The following is a 21897-nucleotide window of genomic DNA, read 5'->3' as shown; positions in this document are numbered from 1 at the left end:
TAAAGTTTTTTTATTTTATTATTATTATTATTATTATCATCATCTATGGCTGGATGGCCATCTGTCGGGAGGGATCGATCGGTGTCTTTTTATGGCTGAGTGGGGATAGACTGGATGGCCCTTGAATTTGCTTTCAGGTCTACGATTCGGGGCTATATCTACTATGTATGTCTATATACTAGATCTATTATATCTATGGCTGGATGGCCATCTGTCGGGAGGGATTGATCGGTGTCTTTTTATGGCTGAGTGGGGATAGACTGGATGGCCCTTGAATTTCCTTTCAGGTCTACGATTCGGGGCTATTCTACTATGTATGTCTATATACTAGATCTATTATATCTATGGCTGGATGGCCATCTGTCGGGAGGGATCGATCGGTGTCTTTTTATGGCTGAGTGGGGATAGACTGGATGGCCCTTGAATTTGCTTTCAGGTCTACGATTCGGGGCTATATCTACTATGTATGTCTATATACTAGATCTATTATATCTATGGCTGGATGGCCATCTGTCGGGAGGGATCGATCGGTGTCTTTTTATGGCTGAGTGGGGATAGACTGGATGGCCCTTGAATTTGCTTTCAGGTCTACGATTCGGGGCTATATCTACTATGTATGTCTATATACTAGATCTATTATATCTATGGCTGGATGGCCATCTGTCGGGAGGGATCGATCGGTGTCTTCTTATGGCTGAGTGGGGATAGACTGGATGGCCCTTGAATTTGCTTTCAGGTCTACGATTCGGGGCTATATCTACTATGTATGTCTATATACTAGATCTATTATATCTATGGCTGGATGGCCATCTGTCGGGAGGGATCGGATGGTGTCCATGGCACAAAAGGATGGGGCTGGATGGCCCTCTCTGGGGTTACCTTTGGTGGTGGTGCCCGCCTCCTGCTGGGCCTGCATCACCCGCTCCTGGACCCGCCCCTTGGCCCACGAGCTGACGGCCAACAACAGCCGCCGGTGGAGCGAGGTCCGCCAGGGCCCGATCCTCCGTCCGGGGGGCACGTGTGGCCGGAACGGGCCGTGGGGGTCCGAGGCCGAGAAACGCTTCCTCCGTCGGATCTCTCTCTGCAAAGAAAACAACTCTAACTTCCAACCTAGATTTTCTGTTTTTCCTCCACCACAGACACCCCAGTGTTTCTGACTCTCTCCATTGGTGTGGAAATTTGCATAACCCCGCCCACTGCCTCTCCCTCAACCCTTTCCTATTTTTTTCCAAACAGGGGAATTGATCAGCAACTGAACATAATAATAATAATAATAATAATAATTTGGAGCCCCCATGACTAGCAAAAAATACTGGAAGTCTTTGGAGGTACTATAGTAATAATCAGATCGAATAACAATAAAAACATGATATATTATTATTAATAATAATAAGGCAAATAATACATTAATAATTAAGGCTTATTATTATTATTAGTATTAGTCCTGACTATTATTTTCATACATTATATTATTCTACCATTGTTATTATTTGCCTGATTATTATAAATGTAATATTTGCCAGATTATGATTATAAATAATAATTTAATATCATTCTTGGCCCTGATAATTACTTTATTACTTTTTAATGATTATTTACCCTGATTATCATACATTATTATGATTGTATCTACTTCCCCTATTCTTATTATTAATTGCCCTGATTATTAGTATTATTAGTATTATTACTCATTATTTGCTCTATCATACATTATTGTTATTGTTTGCCCTGACTATTATTACTAATATCTTCTTCTTCTATTATTATCATCATCATCATCATCATCATCATCACCATCATCCCTGGTTGTTGTTGTTATTATTATTATTATTATTATTATTATTATTATTATTATATTTATTATTTTTATTATTATTATTATCATCATAATCATCATAATCATCCCTGGTTGTTGTTATTGTTATTAATATTTTAATAATATTAATTATTATTATTTTATTAATATTCTTTATTAATATTATTATTTTATCGTGTCAGAAGCGACTTGAGAACATACTGCAAGTCGCTTCTGGTGTGAGAGAATTGGCCGTCTTCAGAGACTTTGCCCAGGGGATGCCAGGGTGTGCTTTCAAGTCTATTATCCCCACAAGCTAGAGCTGACAGATGGGAGCTCACCCTGTCTTGCGGATTCGAACCGGCAACCTTCAGGTCAGCAGTCCAGCCGGCACAAGGGTTTAAAACACTGTACCACCACAATTCCTATTATTATTATTATTGGACATCCTCTGCCTTCTATTATTATTATTATTATTATTATTATTATTATTATTATTATTATTATTAATTTAGAAGCTCCCACAAATATACTTACATTCCTCCTATGCATCTCATTGGTATTTCTTCGCAATACATTTTTAACAAAGTCCAAGGAAACTTTCCAGGAATCATTTGCGCGTTTGGCCGTCTAAAGGGAAGGAAGGAACAGAGAATAACAATAATAATAATAATAATAATGGTATAAATATAATATTAATAATACGAATAATGTTAGCTGTCTTGAGTCTCTAAGGGGAGAAAGGTGGGATAGAAATATAGATGACAATAATAATAATAATAATAATAATAATGAAGGTGAATAATAATAATAGGCACCTTGAGTCCCTACGAGGAGTAAAGCAGGGAAGAAATAAAGATGATGGTGATAATAATAATATAATAATAATGATAATGATAATAATAATAATGATAATGTAATACTAATGTTAGCTGCCTTGAATCCCTACGAGGAGTAAAGCAGGGAAGAAATAAAGATAATAGTAGTAGTAGTAGTAGTAGTAGTAGTAATAATAATAATAATAAGAGCTGCATTGAGTCTCTATGGGGAGAAAGGCAAAATAGAAATAAAGATAGTAATACTACTACTACTACTACTACTACTACTACTAATAATAATAATAATGTTAGTCACCTTTGTCCCTATAGGGAGAAAGGCCAGAAATAATAATAATAATAATAATAATAATAATAATAATAATAATAATAATAATAATATCTGCCTTGAGTCTCTATGTGGAGAAAGGCAAAATAGAAATAAAGATAGTACTACTACTACTACTACTACTAATAATAATAATAATAATAATAATAATGTTAGTCACCCTGAGTCCCTATAGGGAGAAAGGCCAGAAATAAATAAAAATAACAATAACAATAACAACAACAACAACAACAACAATAATAATAATAATAATAATAATAATAATAATAATAATAATAATAGCTGCCTTGAGTCCCTACGAAGAGAAAGGCAAAATAGAAATAAAGATAGTAATATTTATTTCCAATATTTTTATCCCGCCCTTCTCACCCGAAGGGACTCAGGCCGGCTTACAACATTGGCACAATTAGATGCCTATACAAAATCTTATACTACTACCGCTATTAATGATAATAATAATAATGTTAGTCACCTCGAGTCCCTATAGGGAGAAAGGCAATAAATAATAATAATAATAATAGTAATAATAGCTGCCTTGAGTCTATATGGGGAGACTCAAGGCAGCTTTCTCTACGGGAGAAAGGCAAAGCAGAAATAAAGACAATAATAATAATGATGATGATGTTAGTCACCCTGAGTCCCTATAGGGAGAAAGGCCAGAAATAAATATAATAATAACAACAACAACAACAACAATAATAATAGCTGCCTTGAGTCTCTACGGGGATAAAGGCGAAACAGAAATAAAGTTCTGAGGATGCCTGCCATAGATGTGGGCGAAACGTCAGGAGAGAATGCTTCTGGAACATGGCCACACAGCCCGAAAGACATACAACAACCCTGTGATCCCGGCCATGAAAGCCTTCGACAACACAGAAATAAAGTTAATAATAATAATAATAATAATAATAATTTTAGCCGCCTTGAGTCCTTATGGGGAGAAAGGCAGGAAAGAAATAAAGATAATAATGATCATAATAGCTGCCTTGAAAGTCCCTATGGGGAGTGAGGTGTGATATAAATAATGATGATGATGATGATGATGATGATGATGATAATAATAATAATAATGACAATAATGCGAAGGTCTCTCTGTGCCTACCTGTTGTGGGGAGCCCGTCTTTTGGTCTCCCCCCTTCCTGGTCGGGACCCACAAGTCAAGGTCCGGCACCCGCCAAGGCCTCTTGTCCTTCTCCTCCTTGCGTCCCTTGTCCTCGTCCTCCTCTTCGCTTTCCGAGTCCGGATCGAGGTCCGAAGTGTCGCTGGACGACTCCAAAGGCCTGTCGATGACCCTCGGGACCCGCTTCCGTGGGGCGGCCTTCCTCCTCCTCCTCTTCTGCGTTTGCTTCCTCTTTAAAGGCAAGAACAAGAATCATTTAGAATCAATTAATGAAATTAAATTTACTTGCAACAACATTTGAGGCCCAGAACAGAAGAGGATCTCCATAGCATGAGGTGTATCGTTCCATATTAAAATCTATGTATCTTCAGGTCACATATTATTATTATTATTATTACATTTTTTATTATTAATTATTACCATTTGTTATTATTATTATTATTATTATTATTATTATTACCATTTATTATTATTACCATTACTATTACCATTTAATATTATTATTATTATTTACCATTTATTATTATTACCATTACAATTACCATTTTTATTACCATTATTATTATTACCATTACTATTACCTTTTATTATTATTATTATTTACCATTTATTTTTATTATTAATTATTACCATTTGTTATTATTATTATTAATTATTACCATTTATTATTATTACCATTACCATTACCATTAAATATTATTATTATTTACCATTTATTATTATTACCATTACAATTACCATTTTTATTACCATTATTATTATTACCATTACTATTACCATTTATTATAATGATGATTATTTACCATTTATTTTTATTATTAATTATTACCATTTGCTGTTGTTGTTGTTATTATTATTTATTACCATTATTATTACCATTACTATTACCATTTATTATTATTATTATTATTATTATTATTATTATTATTATTATTATTATTTACCATGTATTATTATTACCATTACAATTACAATTTTTATTACCATTATTATTACCATTTATTATCATGATTATTTACCATTTATTTTTATTATTAATTATTACCATTTGTTATTGTTATTATTAATTATTACCATTTATTATTATTACCATTACTATTACCATTTAATATTATTATTAGTATTATTATTATTTACCATTTATTATTATTACCATTACAATTATAATTTAATATTATTATTATTTACCATTTATTATTATTATTAATTATTACCATGTATTATTATTATTATTTATTACCATTTTTTATTATTATTATCATTATTATTACCATTACTATTACCATTTATTATTATTATTATTATTATTATTATTATTATTATTATTATTATTATTATTTGTATTTCTACCCCACTTTTTCTCTTTCAAAGCAACTAATACTATAAGCCATAACCATACACAATATATACAGTACACAATACAACATCTAAATATTAATACCATTAAAAGAAATCCATACTTTAATACAGTGAGCATGGTTTCATCTCAGATTCTGGTATGATTTAAAATTTAAAATACAATAAAGAATTGGACTTACCTTGTATCCTAAAAGCACTTTCCATTTGCTGAGACACTGAGTTCCCGACCGATGGGGCAATTCAGAGGCTATTTTCGCCCAATGACCTAAATAATAATAATAATAATTATTATTATTATTACTATAAAGAGAGGAAGTATTACTAAAGTAATAATAATAATTATAATAATTTATAATAACTTATACCCTGCTTTTTCTCTCTAAAAGAGAGACTCAAAGCGGCTCACAGTAAAACCAATCCAATACCATTAAAAACCCAGAAATAAAAAATCATTAAAATATAATTAAATATTAACGGTATTAAAAGAAATTCAAAACCTACCCACGCCATATTTTTCTGTCAACTCCACCAATTTCTTTTCTTCTTCCTCGCTCCATTTGCCTTTCTTAATATCAAAATTGAGGGAATTCAAATACCTGCAAAGTTAAAACGGAAATATAAAAAAGATGAGGAACTTAAAGAATTAGAATTCCCTTTCTTGCTTTGATCATTTTCTCTCTAAATAATAATAATATTAATAATAATAATAATATAAAAATAATATAATAGCATCCTTGGAGAAAAGTAGGATATAAATAACAGTAATAATAATGATGATGATGAATGCTTTCTTGGAGAAAAGCAGATAATAATAACAATAATGATGATGATGATGATGCATCCCTGGAGAAAAGCAGGGTAATAATAATAATAAATGCATCCTTGGAGAAAAGCAACAACAACAACAACAACAACAACAACAACAACAATAATGCATCCCTGGAGAAAAGCAGGGTAATAATAATAATAATAATAATAATAATAATAATAATAATAATAATAATAAATGCATCCTTGGAGAAAAGCAGAGTAATAATAATAATAATAATAATAAGCATTATTAGAGAAAAGCAGGGGACTACTACTACAACTACTAATAATAATAATAATTCTAATGATGATGATGAATGCTTTCTTGGAAAAAGCAGATAATAATAATAATAATAATAATAATAATAATAATGCATCCCTGGAGAGAAACAGGGTAATAATAATATGCATCACTGGAGGAAAGGAGGGTACTACTACTACTAATAATACTAAAGATGATGATTTTTTTTTGGACAAAGCAGATAATAATAATAATAATATTAATAATAATACATCCCTGGAGAAAAGCAGGGTAATAATAATAATAATAAAGCTATTGTCCTGATTTCCCCTTAAACAAAGACTGGAAAAACCAGAGTGCCGCATATTTTTTAAAAAGGAGGCATGGTCTTCTTCAGAGACGTCTCCGAATGGGTCTGATTTGTGCAGCAAATACTGTATATACTCGAGTATAAGCCGACCCGAATATAAGCCGAGGCACCTAATTTTACCACAAAAAAACTGGGAAAACATTGACTCCAGTATAAGCCGAGATACCAATACCAGTAGGTTAAATGTTTTTGAATATTTACATAAAGCTCAAATTTAAGATAAGACTGTCCAACTCTGATCAAATCATTATTCTCATCTTTTTCAATGTAAATGTGCTTATGTAGCCATTGAATAATAATAAAATAATACATATAATAATAATAATAATAGAGTAAAATAATACATGTAATAATAATAATAATAATAAATAATACAGGAAAATAATACATGTAATAATAAATTGAGTAAAATAATAAATTCAATAATAATAATAAGATCAGAGTGAAAAAAGCAACAATAATAGAGAAAAATAATAAATATAATAATAATAATAATAGAGTAAAATAATACATATAATAATAATAATAGAGTAAAATAATACATGTAATAATAATAATAATAATAAATAATAGAGTAAAATAATACATGTAATAATGAATTGAGTGAAATAATAAATTCAATAATAATAATAAGATCAGAGTGAAAAAAGCAACAATAATAGAGAAAAATAATAAATATAATAATAATAATAATAATAGAGTAAAATAATACATGTAATAATAATAATAATAATAATTAATACAGGAAAATAATACATGTAATAATGAATTGAGTAAAATAATAAATTCAATAATAATAATAAGATCAGAGTGAAAAAAGCAACAATAATAGAGAAAAATAATAAATATAATAATATTAATAATAATAGAGAAAAATAATAAATGTACCCTATATTCTCGAGTATAAGTTGACCCAAATATAAGCCAAGCAGGACCCTCACCCGAGTATAAGCCGAGGGGGGCTTTTTCAGTCTTAAAAAAAGGGCTGAAAAACTAGGCTTAAACTCGAGTATATACAGTAGGTCAATTGAATAAAATACCTCTCTCGGCACTGCTGGTCGCTCCTCCCGGGGACCTCGGCCCGGATCTTGTACCAGTCCCGCTCCCCGAATTTGCCCACCGCCTTCAGGAGCAACTGCAGGAAGGAAGAGAAACACAGCTCAAGACAACAATCAATACCAATGTCTTGCAAAGTCAAGACAGGTCGAAAGATTAGAGAATTGGGTCATAGATAGATGAATGGATAGATATCAATGTCTTGCAAAGTCAGGCAAAATAGATAGAAAGATTAGATAGATGAAGAAACAGAGATAGGTTATAGATACTGGCTTGGGTACTCGGTGATGCCTTCCCGCCCGGATCCATACCTATTGATCTACTCACATTTGCATGTTTTCCAACTGCTAGGTTGGAAGAAGCTGGGGCTAACAGCGGGCGCTCACTCCGCTCCCCAGATTCGAACCTGAGACCTTTCGGTCAGCAAGTTCAGCAGCTCAGCGGTTTAACCCACTGCGCCTCTAGGGGCTCCCAAGATAATCTATATATATAAAAGAGTGATGGCATCACGGCGACGCACAAAACAACAAAACTACAGGCCCCCCAACCGCGGAATTTGACGACACAACCCATCATCCACGCCTCTAGGTTGATACAACAAAAAGAAAAGAAAAATAAAGTCCTAATTAGAGGGAGAGGAATAATTGCTTTTATCCAATTGCTGCCAGTTAGAAGGCTAAGCTCCTCCAACTTGGTCTCCTAGCAACCCAATAAAAAATAATAAAAAACACTAAAAAATTAATACAATAAAATACTATAATAACAGAAAATAACTAAAAATAATACAAGAAAATAATAAAATATAATAAATAAAAATATAACTTACAATAAAATTAATTAAAAAATGCAAATAACGTCAAATAATTTTTTTTAACCAATACCACCACCACTTTGCCACAGCAACGCGTGGCCGGGCACAGCTAGTATAGATAATAAAGTAAGATAAATACATAAATAGTTACAGATAGATAAGTAATGGAGAGATATCAGGGTTTTGCAAATTCATTATTATTACAGAACTATTATTATTATTAGCAATAATTAAACCTCCGAGTAGTTGAATAATAATAATAATAATAATAAATTTATTATCCTGCTTCGAAGGGGCAGCCATCAGGAGCTGGGGGTGAAGTCCAATAATAATAATAATAATAATAATAATAATAATAATGATAATACATTTATTATCCTGCTTCGACTGGGCAGCCATCAATCAGGAGCTGGGGGCAAAGTCCAATAATAATAATAATAATAATAATAATAATAATAATAATATAATACATTTATTATCCTGCTTCGACTGGGCAGCCATCACTCAGGAGCTGGGGGTGAAGTCCAATAATAATAATAATAATAATAATAATAATAATAATAATAATAATATAATAATACATTTATTATCCTGCTTCGACTGGGCAGCCATCACTCAGGAGCTGGGGGTGAAGTCCAATAATAATAATAATAATAATAATAATGATAATACATTTATTATCCTGCTTCGACTGGGCAGCCATCAATCAGGAGCTGGGGGCAAAGTCCAATAATAATAATAATAATAATAATAATAATAATAATAATAATATAATAATACATTTATTATCCTGCTTCGACTGGGCAGCCATCACTCAGGAGCTGGGGGTGAAGTCCAATAATAATAATAATAATAATAATAATAAAAATAATAATAATAATAATAATAATATAATAATAATAATAATACATTTATTATCCTGCTTCGACTGGGCAGCCATCACTCAGGAGCTGGGGGTGAAGTCCAATAATAATAATAATAATAATAATAATAATATAATAATACATTTATTATCCTGCTTCGACTGGGCAGCCATCACTCAGGAGCTGGGGGTGAAGTCCAATAATAATAATAATAATAATAATAATAATAATAATAATAATATTAATAATAATAATAAACAAGGAAGTAAGAGCAATGCAATAAAACCCCAGTATTATATAGCAAAATACACATATAGCAAAATACACATAATAAAATGCAAGTGAAAACCCACAAGTTGTGACTGACTATGTCAGCCTGCCAGCAGTCAGACCGAATAATAGAATCCTAGAGTTGGGAGGGACCACAAGGGCCATCTAGTCCAACCCCAGTCTTCCGTGCAGGAGAAGGGAATTCAAAGACCTCCTTCCTGCAAGTAATTCCAGAATTAGCTCAAGAGGAGGGGGTTTTCTGCCCCAAAAGGAAGGCAAGGGGTGCTTACGGCATCTTCCTTGGGGGTCCAGGGGCCGTGCTTCAGCTTGGGGTCCACCCGCTTGGTCCATCGGTAGATCAACTGGGCCGGGTCCCTGCCCTCCATGTAGTAGGCGACTGCAAAGGGACAGACAGACAGACAGACAGACAGACAGATGTGGGTGAGCAGAGCCTGCCCATGAAGGAACCCACCCAGAGCTTACTTCCTTCTGTCATCTAACACCAGTTGTTTGACTGGTTTGTACAATGCAGCGTGTGTATATACATAATAGAAGTGAAAATGTGGATGTGTGTATATGCTGCAACAATATGGTGTCATTTTTGTACTTACAGTAATAGTAATAATAATATGGTAATAATAATAAGGTAATAATAGGTAATATGGTAATAATAAGTAATAGTAATAATAATGTGTCATTTTTGTACTTACAATAGTAATAGTAATAATAACAACATGGTGTCATTTTTGTACTTACAATAATAGTAATATGGTGTCATTTGTGTACTTACAATAATAGTAATAATAATAATAATAAGGTGTCATTTTTGTATTTACAATAATAGTAATAGTAATAATAATAACATGGTGTCATTTTTGTACTTACAGTAATAGTAATAATAATATGGTAATAATAATAAGGTAATAATAGGTAATATGGCAATAATAAGTAATAGTAATAATAATGTGTCATTTTTGTACTTACAATAGTAATAGTAATAGTAACAACATGGTGTCATTTTTGTACTTACAATAATAGTAATATGGTGCCATTTGTGTACTTACAATAATAGTAATAATAATAATAATAATAAGGTGTCATTTTTGTATTTACAATAATAGTAATAATAATAACATGGTGTCATTTTTGTACTTACAATAATAGTGATAGTAGTAATAATAATAATAATATGGTGTCTTTTTGTACTTACAGTAATAGTAATAATAATAATATGGTGTCTTTTTGTACTTACAATAATAGTAATAATAATAATATGGTGTCATTTGTGTACTTTCAGTAATAGTAATAGTAATAACAATAATAATATGCCATCATTTGTGTACTTACAATAATAATAATATTAATATTAATAGTAATAATATGGCGTCATTTTTGTACTTACAGTAATAGTAATAATAATATGGCGTCATTTTTGTACTTACAATAATAGTAATAGTAATAATAATAACATGATGTCATTTGTGTGCTTACAATAATAGTAATAGTAATAATATGGTGTCATTTTTGTACTTACAACAACAATAATAATGGAATGGTGCAATTTTTTGTATTTACAATAGTAATAGTAATAGTAAAAATAATAATATGGTGTCATTTTTGTACTTACAATAAGAAGAGCAGTCGTTGTTGTTATTATTGTTATTATTATTATTTTATTGTATGACAGCAAAATAGATAGACATGCTGGATTTCATATAATAATTAATAATAATTTCATATAATAATAATTATTATTATTGTTACTCATTACCCGCCTCTTCTTGTGGCTCGAGGCAGAGTACAACAGGGTTAAAGCAGAGCGATAAAACACAACACTATTAAAATACATATAACAAACATACACACGTTGGGCTTTATGGCCGGGTCCTGAATACCTCCATCCAGGGAGACATCTACACTTAGTCCGACATTTCTTTTGAGGGTTGGCATAAGCCGACAAGCCTGGCTGGCCCTCCACCCCAACTGCCCCTGGCCCTATAGCGGGGAGGAGGGGTCTGCTCACTTTTCCGGTAGGGGATGTGCTTCCCGACCCGCATCTCCCGCACCATCTGCAGCAGCATCTGGTCCTCTTCCGGGGTCCATTCCCGCTTCTTTAGGTCCTTATTGTAGGTTTGGAACTTCTGCAGACACTGGAAGGCCGTGCGCTGCGTCTGGAAGGAAAAGGCAAGGGTTGGGGTGCTATTAGAGATCTCTTTTGAGATGAAGACTAATAATAATAATAATAATAAATGGTAATTATAATAATAATAAATGGTAATTATAATGGGCACCACAGTTGAAGGGAGATGTTGACAAGCTGGAAAGCGTCCAGAGGAGGGCGACTAAAATGATTCAGGGTCTGGAGAACAAGCCCTATGAGGAGTGGCTTAAAGAGCTGGGCATGTTTAGCCTGCAGAAGAGAAGGCTGAGAGGAGACATGATGAGGGCCATGTACAAATACGTGAAGGGAAGTCAAAGGGAGGAGGGAGGGAGCTTGTTTTCTGCTGCCCTGGAGACTAGGACGCAAGGGAACAAGGGCTTCAAACTACAGGAAAGGAAGGAGATTCCACCTGAACATCAGGAAGAACTTCCTCACTGTGAGAAGGGCTGTTCGGCAGTGGAACTCTCTCCCCGGGGCCATGGTGGAGGCTCCTTCTTTGGAGGCTTTTAAGCAGAGGCTGGATGGCCATCTGTCGGGGGTGCTTTGAATGCGATTTCCTGCTTCTTAGCAGGGGGTTGGACTGGATGGCCCATGTGGTCTCTTCCAACTCTACTATTCTATGATTCTATGATATATTTATTATTCTGCTTCGACTGGGTAGCTGTCAACTCAGGAGCTGGGGGTGACATTAGATAATAATAATAAAAATACTGTGGGACTTCCGAATCCAGACTGACAAAGTTCTGGAACACAACACACCAGATATCACAGTTGTGGAAAAGAACAAGGTTTGGATCATTGATGTCGCCATCCCAGGTGACAGTCGCATTGACGAAAAACAACAGGAAAAACCCAGGACCTCAAGACTGAACTTCAAAGACTCTGGCAGAAACCAGTGCAGGTGGTCCCGGTGGTGATGGGCACACTGGGTGCCGTGCCAAAAGATCTCAGCCGGCATTTGGAAACAATAGACATTGACAAAATCACGATCTGCCAACTGCAAAAGGCCACCCGACTGGGATCTGCGCGCATCATCCGACAATACATCACACAGTCCTAGACACTTGGGAAGTGTCCGATTTGTGATTTTGTGGTACGAAATCCAGCATATCTATCTTGTTTGCTGTGTCATAATAAAATAATAATAATAATAATAATAATAATAATAATAATAATAATAATAATAAATGGTAATTATAATAATATATTTATTATCCTGCTTCAACTGGGCAGCTGTGACTCAGGAGCTGGGGGTGACGTTCAATAATAATAATAATAATAATAATAATAATAATAATAATAATAATCACCCCCAGCTCCTGAGTGATGGCTGCCCAGTCAAAGCAGGATAATAAATATAATATTAGTATCATTATTATAGCATTATCCCTACAATATTATTATATTATTTTATCATTATTATCATTATTATTGCTGGACCTCACCCCCTGCTCCTGAGTGATGGCTGCCAAGTCAAAGCAGGATAATGAATATATTATTATTATTATTATTATTGGCCTTCACCCCCAGCTCCTGAGTGATGGCTGCCCAGTCGAAGCAGGATAATAAATATAATATTAGTATCATTATTATAGCATTATCCCTATAATATTATTATATTATTTTTATCATTATTATCATTATTATTACTGGACCTCACCCCCAGCTCCTGAGCGATGGCTGCCAAGTCGAAGCAGAATAATGAATATATTATTATTATTATTATTATTATTGGACTTCACCCCCCAGCTCCTGAGTGATGGCTGCCCAGTTGAAGCAGGATAATAAATATAATATTCGTATCATTATTATAGCATTATCCCTATAATATTATTATATTATTTTATCATTATTATTACTGGACCTCACCCCCAGTTCCTGAGCAATGGCTGCCTAGTCAAAGCAGAATAATGAATATATTATTATTATTATTATTATTATTATTATTATTATTATTATTGGACTTCACCCCCAGCTCCTGAGTGATGGCTGCCCAGTCGAAGCAGGATAATAAATATAATATTCGTATCATTATTATAGCATTATCCCTATAATATTATTATATTATTTTATCATTATTATCATTATTATTGCTGGACCTCACCCCCAGTTCCTGAGCAATGGCTGCCCATTCAAAGCAGGATAATGAATATATTATTATTATTATTATTATTATTATTATTATTATTATTATTATTATTGATCATCACCCCCAGCTCCTGAGTGATGGCTGCCCAGTCAAAGCAGGATAATAAATATAATATTAGTATCATTATTATAGCATTATCCCTATAATATTATTATATTATTTTTATCATTATTATCACTATTATTACTGGACCTCACCCCCAAGTTCCTGAGCAATGGCTGCCCATTCAAAGCAGGATAATGAATATATTATTATTATTATTATTATTATTATTATTGATCATCACCCCCAGCTCCTGAGTGATGGTTGCCCAGTCGAAGCAGGATAATAAATGTATTATTATTACCATTATTATTATTATTATTATCGAACGTCACACCCACCTCCCGAGTGAGGGATGCCCAGTCGAAGCATAATTATAATAATTATTATTGTTATTATTTTATTATGTCACAGCAAACAAAATAGATATGCTGGATTTCGCATCACAAAATCACAAGTCGAACACTTCCCAAGTGTCTAGGACTGTGTGATGTATTTTTGGATTATGTGTGGAGATCCCATTATTATTATTATTATCATTATTATTATTATTATTATTGGACTTCAACCGCAGCTCCTGAGTGATGGCTGGCCAGTCGAAGCAGGAAAATATATTATTATTATTATTATTATTATTATTATTATTATTATTATTATTATTATTATTATCAGACTTCAACCCCAGCTCCTGAGTGATTGCTGCCCAGTCAAAACAGGATAATAAATATATTATTATTATTATTATTATTATTGAACATCACCACCAGCTCCTGAGTGATGGCTGCCCAGTCAAAGCAGGATAATAAATATAATATTAGTATCATTATTATAGCATTATCCCTACAATATTATTATATTATTTTATCATTATTATCATTATTATTGCTGGACCTCACCCCCAGCTCCTGAGCGATGGCTGCCCAGTCAAAGCAGGATAATAAATATAATATTAGTATCATTATTATAGCATTCTCCCAACAATATTATTATATTATTTTATCATTATTATCATTATTATTGCTGGACCTCACCCCCAGCTCCTGAGCGATGGCTGCCCAGTCAAAGCAGGATAATAAATATAATATTAGTATCATTATTATAGCATTATCCCTACAATATTATTATATTATTTTATCATTATTATCATTATTATTGCTGGACCTCACCCCCAGCTCCTGAGCGATGGCTGCCCAGTCAAAGCAGGATAATAAATATAATATTAGTATCATTATTATAGCATTATCCCTACAATATTATTATATTATTTTATCATTATTATCATTATTATCGCTGGACCTCACCCCCAGCTCCTGAGCGATGGCTGCCCAGTCAAAGCAGGATAATAAATATAATATTAGTATCATTATTATAGCATTATCCCTACAATATTATTATATTATTTTATCATTATTATCATTATTATTGCTGGACCTCACCCCCAGCTCCTGAGCGATGGCTGCCCAGTCAAAACCATTGCGTCGAGTGGCGATCTCCTTCAGGGCTTCGGTTTCCTCCGGGCTCCACTCCTTCCGGTTGATGTCGGGGTGCTCCGAGTTCTGCCAGAACCTCTGCAGCTCCTTCGCGCTCCGGGTCCCGTCAAACTAAAGAGGGGCAGCGAGTCGGGGGTTAGTTGTCATGATGCGTCCGCTTCCCTCCTTTCCTGAACCTCAAGGACTCACGTTGACGTTGGCAATCTTCTCCCAGTCGTGCTCCTCAAACCGGTTTGCCAGCAGATACTCTTCTGGAAGGAGGCTGGAGCCCAAAGGGAGATGTGATCGGCATCAAGTTTCATACAATATATATATATTACTTATCTATCTATATAAAAGAGTGATGGCATCACGGCAGCGGACAAAACAGCAAAAGTAAACACCCCACAACCTCGAAAATTGACATCACAACCCCTCATCCATGCCTCTAGGTTGATACAACAAAAAGAAAAGAAAAATAAAGTCCTAATTAGAGGGAGAGGAATAATTGCTTTTATCCAATTGCTGCCAGTTACAAGGCTAAGCTCCACCCACTTGGTCTCCTAGCAACCCAATAAAAATAATAAAAAACACTAAAAATTAATACAATAAAATACTATAATAACAGAAAATAACTAAAAATAATACAAGAAAATAATAAAATATAATAAATAAAAATATAACTTACAATAAAATTAATAAAAAATTGCAAATAACGTCAAATAAAAATTACACAACAATTTTTAACCAATACCACCACCACTTTGCCACAGCAACGCGTGGCCGGGCACAGCTAGTACTATATATGTGTGTTTTATATATATATATATATATATATATATATATATGTATGTATGTATAATAACTTTATTTTTATACCCCGCCCCCATCTCCCTGAAGGGACTCGGGGCGGCTTACATGGGGCCTTGCCCGATAAAACAATCAAATATCAATGATACAACAATAAAACAATTATACCAATAAAACCTCAATTATCAGTAAAACAATCGATAAAATCGGCATGAAGCATGCAATATTAAAACAGAAGACTAATTCATAAAACCCAGTACAGAATGTGCCGGAATGGGGAAGGTATTTCACGATTGAAATGGACAATACAGTGCAAAATAACATTGGCAACACCTCAAGAATGGGGCTATTATAAAATGGGCAGATAGATCAGTCCAATATAATATTATATATACATATACATATACACACAAATGATAGACACAATTTATACATGTGTATTATATATATTTTAGATTATATATATTTTAGATTAAACATACAATATTATATATAATATACATAATATATATGTATGTATATAAGACCAATTTTATGTGTATTATATATATAATATTTTAGATTATATATATTTTATAGAATACATATAATATTATATATAATTTACATATGTATATACATATAAGACATATTACATAAATATAAGACCTAGTTTATATATGTGTATTATATATATAATATTTTAGATTATATATAAATTTTTATATAATTATATGTATAATTATAAACATATATTATATATGTTACATAATATTTATGTATACACACACACACATATATAATAGGCATAATTTATACATGTGTATTATATATATTTCAGATTATATATATAATATAATGTATACTATGTATTATTATATATGATACATAATATACAGTATATGCATATATATAAGACCTAGTTTATATGTGTGTATTATATAAAATATTTTAGATTATATATATATTATATTATACATATAATATTATATACACTATACGTAATATAGATGCATATATATAAGACCTATTTTATATATGTGTAATATATATATATATATATATATATATAAAATATTTTAGATTATATATATATATTATACATATAATATTATATATAATTTACATAATACTTAGGTATATACATATAAGACATATTATATATAAGACCTATTTTATATTTGTGTAATATATAAAATATTTTAGGTTATATATATAATATTTTAGATTATACATATAATATTATATGTAATTTACATAATACTCATGTATATACATATAAGACATATTACATATATATTAAATATATAACTATATTAAATTTAACTATATTAAATGATATAGCTATTATATAAGAATACTAGCTGTGCCCGGCCACGCGTTGCTGTGGCAAAGTGGTGGTGGTATTGGTTAAAAATTGTTGTGGAATTTTTATTTGACGTTATTTGTGATTTTAAATTATTTTTATTGTAAGTTATCTTTTTAATTTTTATATTTTATTATTTTCTTGTATTATTTTTAGTTATTTTCTGTTATTATAGTATTTCATTGTATTAATTTTTTAGTGTTTTTAATTATTTTTAGTGTTTTTTATTATTTTTTATTGGGTTGCTAGGAGACCAAGTTGGAGGAGCTTAGCCTTCTAACTGGCATCAATTGGATAAAAGCAATTATTCCTCTCCCTCTAATTAGGACTTTATTTTTCTTTTCTTTTTGTTGTATCAACCTAGAGGCATGGATGATGGGTTGTGTTGTCAAATTTTAAGGTTGGGGGGCCTGTAGTTTTGTTGTTTTGTGGGTCGCCGTGATGCCATCACTCTTTTATATAGATATCTATCACATTATAATATATTATATATGATATACAAGAAAATATACATAATATATATACATGTTATCTATCTATATCTATATATTACAACAAATCACACAAAAGAGGAAAAGAATCCCTTCTTTTTCCCTCACTTGATCTCTGCGATTTCATCCGCTTTCTCTTTGATCTGCTTTTCCAAAATTTGCCGCTCCACTTCGTCACGGGATTTCGTCAGTTTCTCGTTCAGGTAGTTGAGGCTGTTGGGGAAACAATTATTTTATTTATTTATTTATTTATTTATTTATTTGCGAATAAAAACAATAGCAATATAAAACACAACAAGAGACAAGAGACATGCACAATTATAAAAATGTAAACATTAGCCAATAAAAACAAAGGACAAGAACTAATAAAAACATGGATTAAAACGGAGAGGTTGTAAAAGTAGACTGGGTAAGGATATTATTATTACAGTAGAGTCTCACTTATCCAACGTTCTGGATTATCCAACACATTTTTGTAGTCAATGTTTTCAATTTATCATAATATTTTGGTGCTAAATTCGTAAATACAGTAATTACAACATAACATTACTGCGTATTGAACTACTTTTTCTGTCAAATTTGTTGTATAACACGATGTTTTGGTGCTTAATTTGTAAAATCATCACCTAATTTGGTATTTAATAGGCTTTTTCTTAATCCCTCCTTATTATCCAACATATTCGCTTATCCAACATTCTGCCGGCCCATTTATGTTGGATAAATGAGACTCTACTGTAATAATATAAATAATTGTAAATAGTTATACAAATAATAATACAGTAGAGTCTCACTTATCCAACATAAACGGGCCGGCAGAATGTTGGATAAGTGAATATGTTTGATAATAAGGAGGGATTAAGAAAAAGCCTATTAAACATCAAATTAGGTTATATTTTACAAATTAAGCACCAAGACATCATGTTATACAACACATTTGACAGAAAAAGTAGTTCAATACGCAGTAATGCTATGTAGTAATTACTGTATTTACTAATTTAGCACCAAAATATCATTATATATTGAAAACATTGACTACAAAAATGCATTGGATAATCCAGAATGTTGGATAAGCGAGTGTTGGATAAGTGAGACTCTACTGTAATAGCAATGATAAGAGTAATGATAAAATAGTAATATAGATAATAATAATAGAAATACCAACATAAATAATTGTAAATAGTAATATAAATAATAATATAAATAGTAATAAATAGTAATATAAATAATTGTAAATAAGTATAACATGATGCTTAATTTGTAAAATCATAACCTATTTTGATGTTTAATAGGCTTTTTCTTAATCTCTCCTTATTATCCAACATATTTGCTTATCCAACGTTCTGCCGGCCCGTTTACGTTGGATAAGTGAGACTCTACTGTAATAGCAATGATAAGAGTAATGATAAAATAGTAATATAGATAATAATAATAGAAATACCAACATAAATAATTGTAAGTAGTAATATAAATAATAATATAAATAGTAATAAATAGTAATATAAATAATTGTAAATAAGTATAACATGATGCTTAATTTGTAAAATCATAACCTATTTTGATGTTTAATAGGCTTTTTCTTAATCTCTCCTTATTATCCAACATATTTGCTTATCCAATGTTCTGCCGGCCCGTTTACGTTGGATAAGTGAGACTCTACTGTAATAGCAATGATAAGAGTAATGATAAAATAGTAATATAGATAATAATAATAGAAATACCAACATAAATAATTGTAAATAGTAATATAAATAATAATATAAATAGTAATAAATAGTAATATAAATAATTGTAAATAAGTATAAGTATAACATGATGCTTAATTTGTAAAATCATAACCTATTTTGATGTTTAATAGGCTTTTTCTTAATCTCTCCTTATTATCCATCATATTTGCTTATCCAACGTTCTGCCGGCCCGTTTACGTTGGATAAGTGAGACTCTACTGTATTATTATTATTATTATTATTATTATTATTATGGCTTACCTCAAGAGCTTTGGCTGCAGCAGATGTTGCAAACGGTCGCTGAGCACCGACTCGCGCAGCAGCTGCTTCTCCCGGCTCTTCCCTACGGAAGAAGAAGAGGAGGAAGGATCCCTTTGACTCTTTCACAATGGATTCAACCCCACTGGTGACCATTTCCTCCCACTAATGATGTGGCTACATCCAATGCCTTCCTTACATGTGACGGTGCGCAACTCCTCAAATCCCTTGATGCCTTGCTTGGCCTTGTCCCGCTTGTCGCTGTTGGCAGGAGGGCCCTGCAGCAAGGAAAGGAGCCAAAAATAAGCCGAGGCACCTAATTTAACCACAAAAACTGGGAAAACTTATTGACTCGAGTATAAGACGAGGGTGGGAAATGCAGCAGCTACGGGTCAATTTCAAAAAAAAAAAGATATTAATAATATTAATAATAATATTTGAGGCATCAATAGGTTAAATTATAATTATAACATTGATCAGGGGTCCCCAAACTTTTTAAATAAGGGGCCAGTTCACGATCCTTCAGACCGTTGGAGGGCCGGACTATAGTTGGCCACCAAGCAATAATAATTAATAACAACAACAACAACAATAAAGAAGTGGGTTGAAAGAGACCCTTTGGGCCATTGAGTGAGCCACCCAGCCTCAATGTTAATAATAATAATAATAATAATAATAATAATAATAATAATAATAATAATAATAAAGAGGGTTGGAAGAGACCCCTTGGGCCATTTAGTCTAACTCCTTCTGCTTTTGTGCACTGAAAGCACAAGCAAAGCACCCCTGACAGATGGCCTCCCAGCCTCAATGTCAATAATAATAATAATAATAATAATAATAATAATAATAATAAAGAGGGTTGGAAGAGACCCCTTGGGCCATTTAGTCTAACTCCTTCTGCTTTTGTGCACTGAAAGCACAAGTAAAGCACCCCTGACAGATGGCCTCCCAGCCTCAATGTTAATAATAATAATAATAATAATAATAATAATAATAATAATAATAATAATAATAAAGAGGGTTGGAAGAGACCCCTTGGGCCATTTAGTCCAACTCCTTCTGCCTTTGTGCACTGAAAGCACAAGCAAAGAACTCCTGACAGATGACCACCCAGCCTCAATGTTAATAATAATAATAATAATAATAATAATAATAATAATAATAAAGAGGGTTGGAAGAGACCCCTTGGGCCATTTAGTCCAACCCCCTTCTGCCTTTGTGCACCAAAAGCACAAGCAAAGCACCCCTGACAGATGACCACCCAGCCTCAATGTTAATAATAATAATAATAATAATAATAATAATAATAATAATAATAATAATAAGGGTTGTAAGAGAAGAAGAGACCCCTTGGGTCATTTAGCCCAAACCCCTTCTGCCTTTGTGCCGTGAGGGCCGGATAAATAGCTTCGATGGGCCGCATCCGGCCCCCGGGCCTTAGTTTGGGGACCCCTGATATTGATAATAATATTATAATGTTATACAACATTATACTAATAATATAATATAATAATATTAATTATATATTATATATTAAATGTAATATTACTACTAATAATACCATATAATGATATAGTACAATATAG

The 21897-nt window shown here is 32.1% G+C and overlaps 1 protein-coding gene across 5 annotated transcripts in view; it reads right to left on the bottom strand.

The window, feature by feature from the left end:
• The window catches only part of snapc4 (small nuclear RNA activating complex polypeptide 4), a 47138-nt gene that overhangs the window by 16368 nt on the left and 8873 nt on the right, over positions 1–21897 (bottom strand). For all 5 annotated transcript variants that reach the window (XM_062960555.1, XM_062960553.1, XM_062960554.1 and 2 more), the window contains exons 6-18: positions 20508–20586; positions 20312–20393; positions 18435–18539; positions 15891–15963; positions 15648–15812; positions 11883–12030; positions 10150–10256; positions 7900–7994; positions 5940–6034; positions 5618–5703; positions 4062–4310; positions 2333–2425; positions 880–1081 (exon numbers count right to left, since the gene is read on the bottom strand). In XM_062960555.1, the coding sequence (XP_062816625.1) occupies positions 880–1081; positions 2333–2425; positions 4062–4310; positions 5618–5703; positions 5940–6034; positions 7900–7994; positions 10150–10256; positions 11883–12030; positions 15648–15812; positions 15891–15963; positions 18435–18539; positions 20312–20393; positions 20508–20586 (1579 nt within the window). The remainder of the gene's footprint in view (positions 1–879; positions 1082–2332; positions 2426–4061; positions 4311–5617; positions 5704–5939; positions 6035–7899; positions 7995–10149; positions 10257–11882; positions 12031–15647; positions 15813–15890; positions 15964–18434; positions 18540–20311; positions 20394–20507; positions 20587–21897) is intronic.

This window comes from Anolis carolinensis, unplaced genomic scaffold, assembly GCF_035594765.1.
Source record: "Anolis carolinensis isolate JA03-04 unplaced genomic scaffold, rAnoCar3.1.pri scaffold_7, whole genome shotgun sequence".
Lineage (NCBI taxonomy): Eukaryota > Metazoa > Chordata > Lepidosauria > Squamata > Dactyloidae > Anolis > Anolis carolinensis.
The sequence above is the reverse complement of the archived record's forward strand: the minus strand, read 5'-3'. Positions and strand labels throughout refer to the sequence as shown.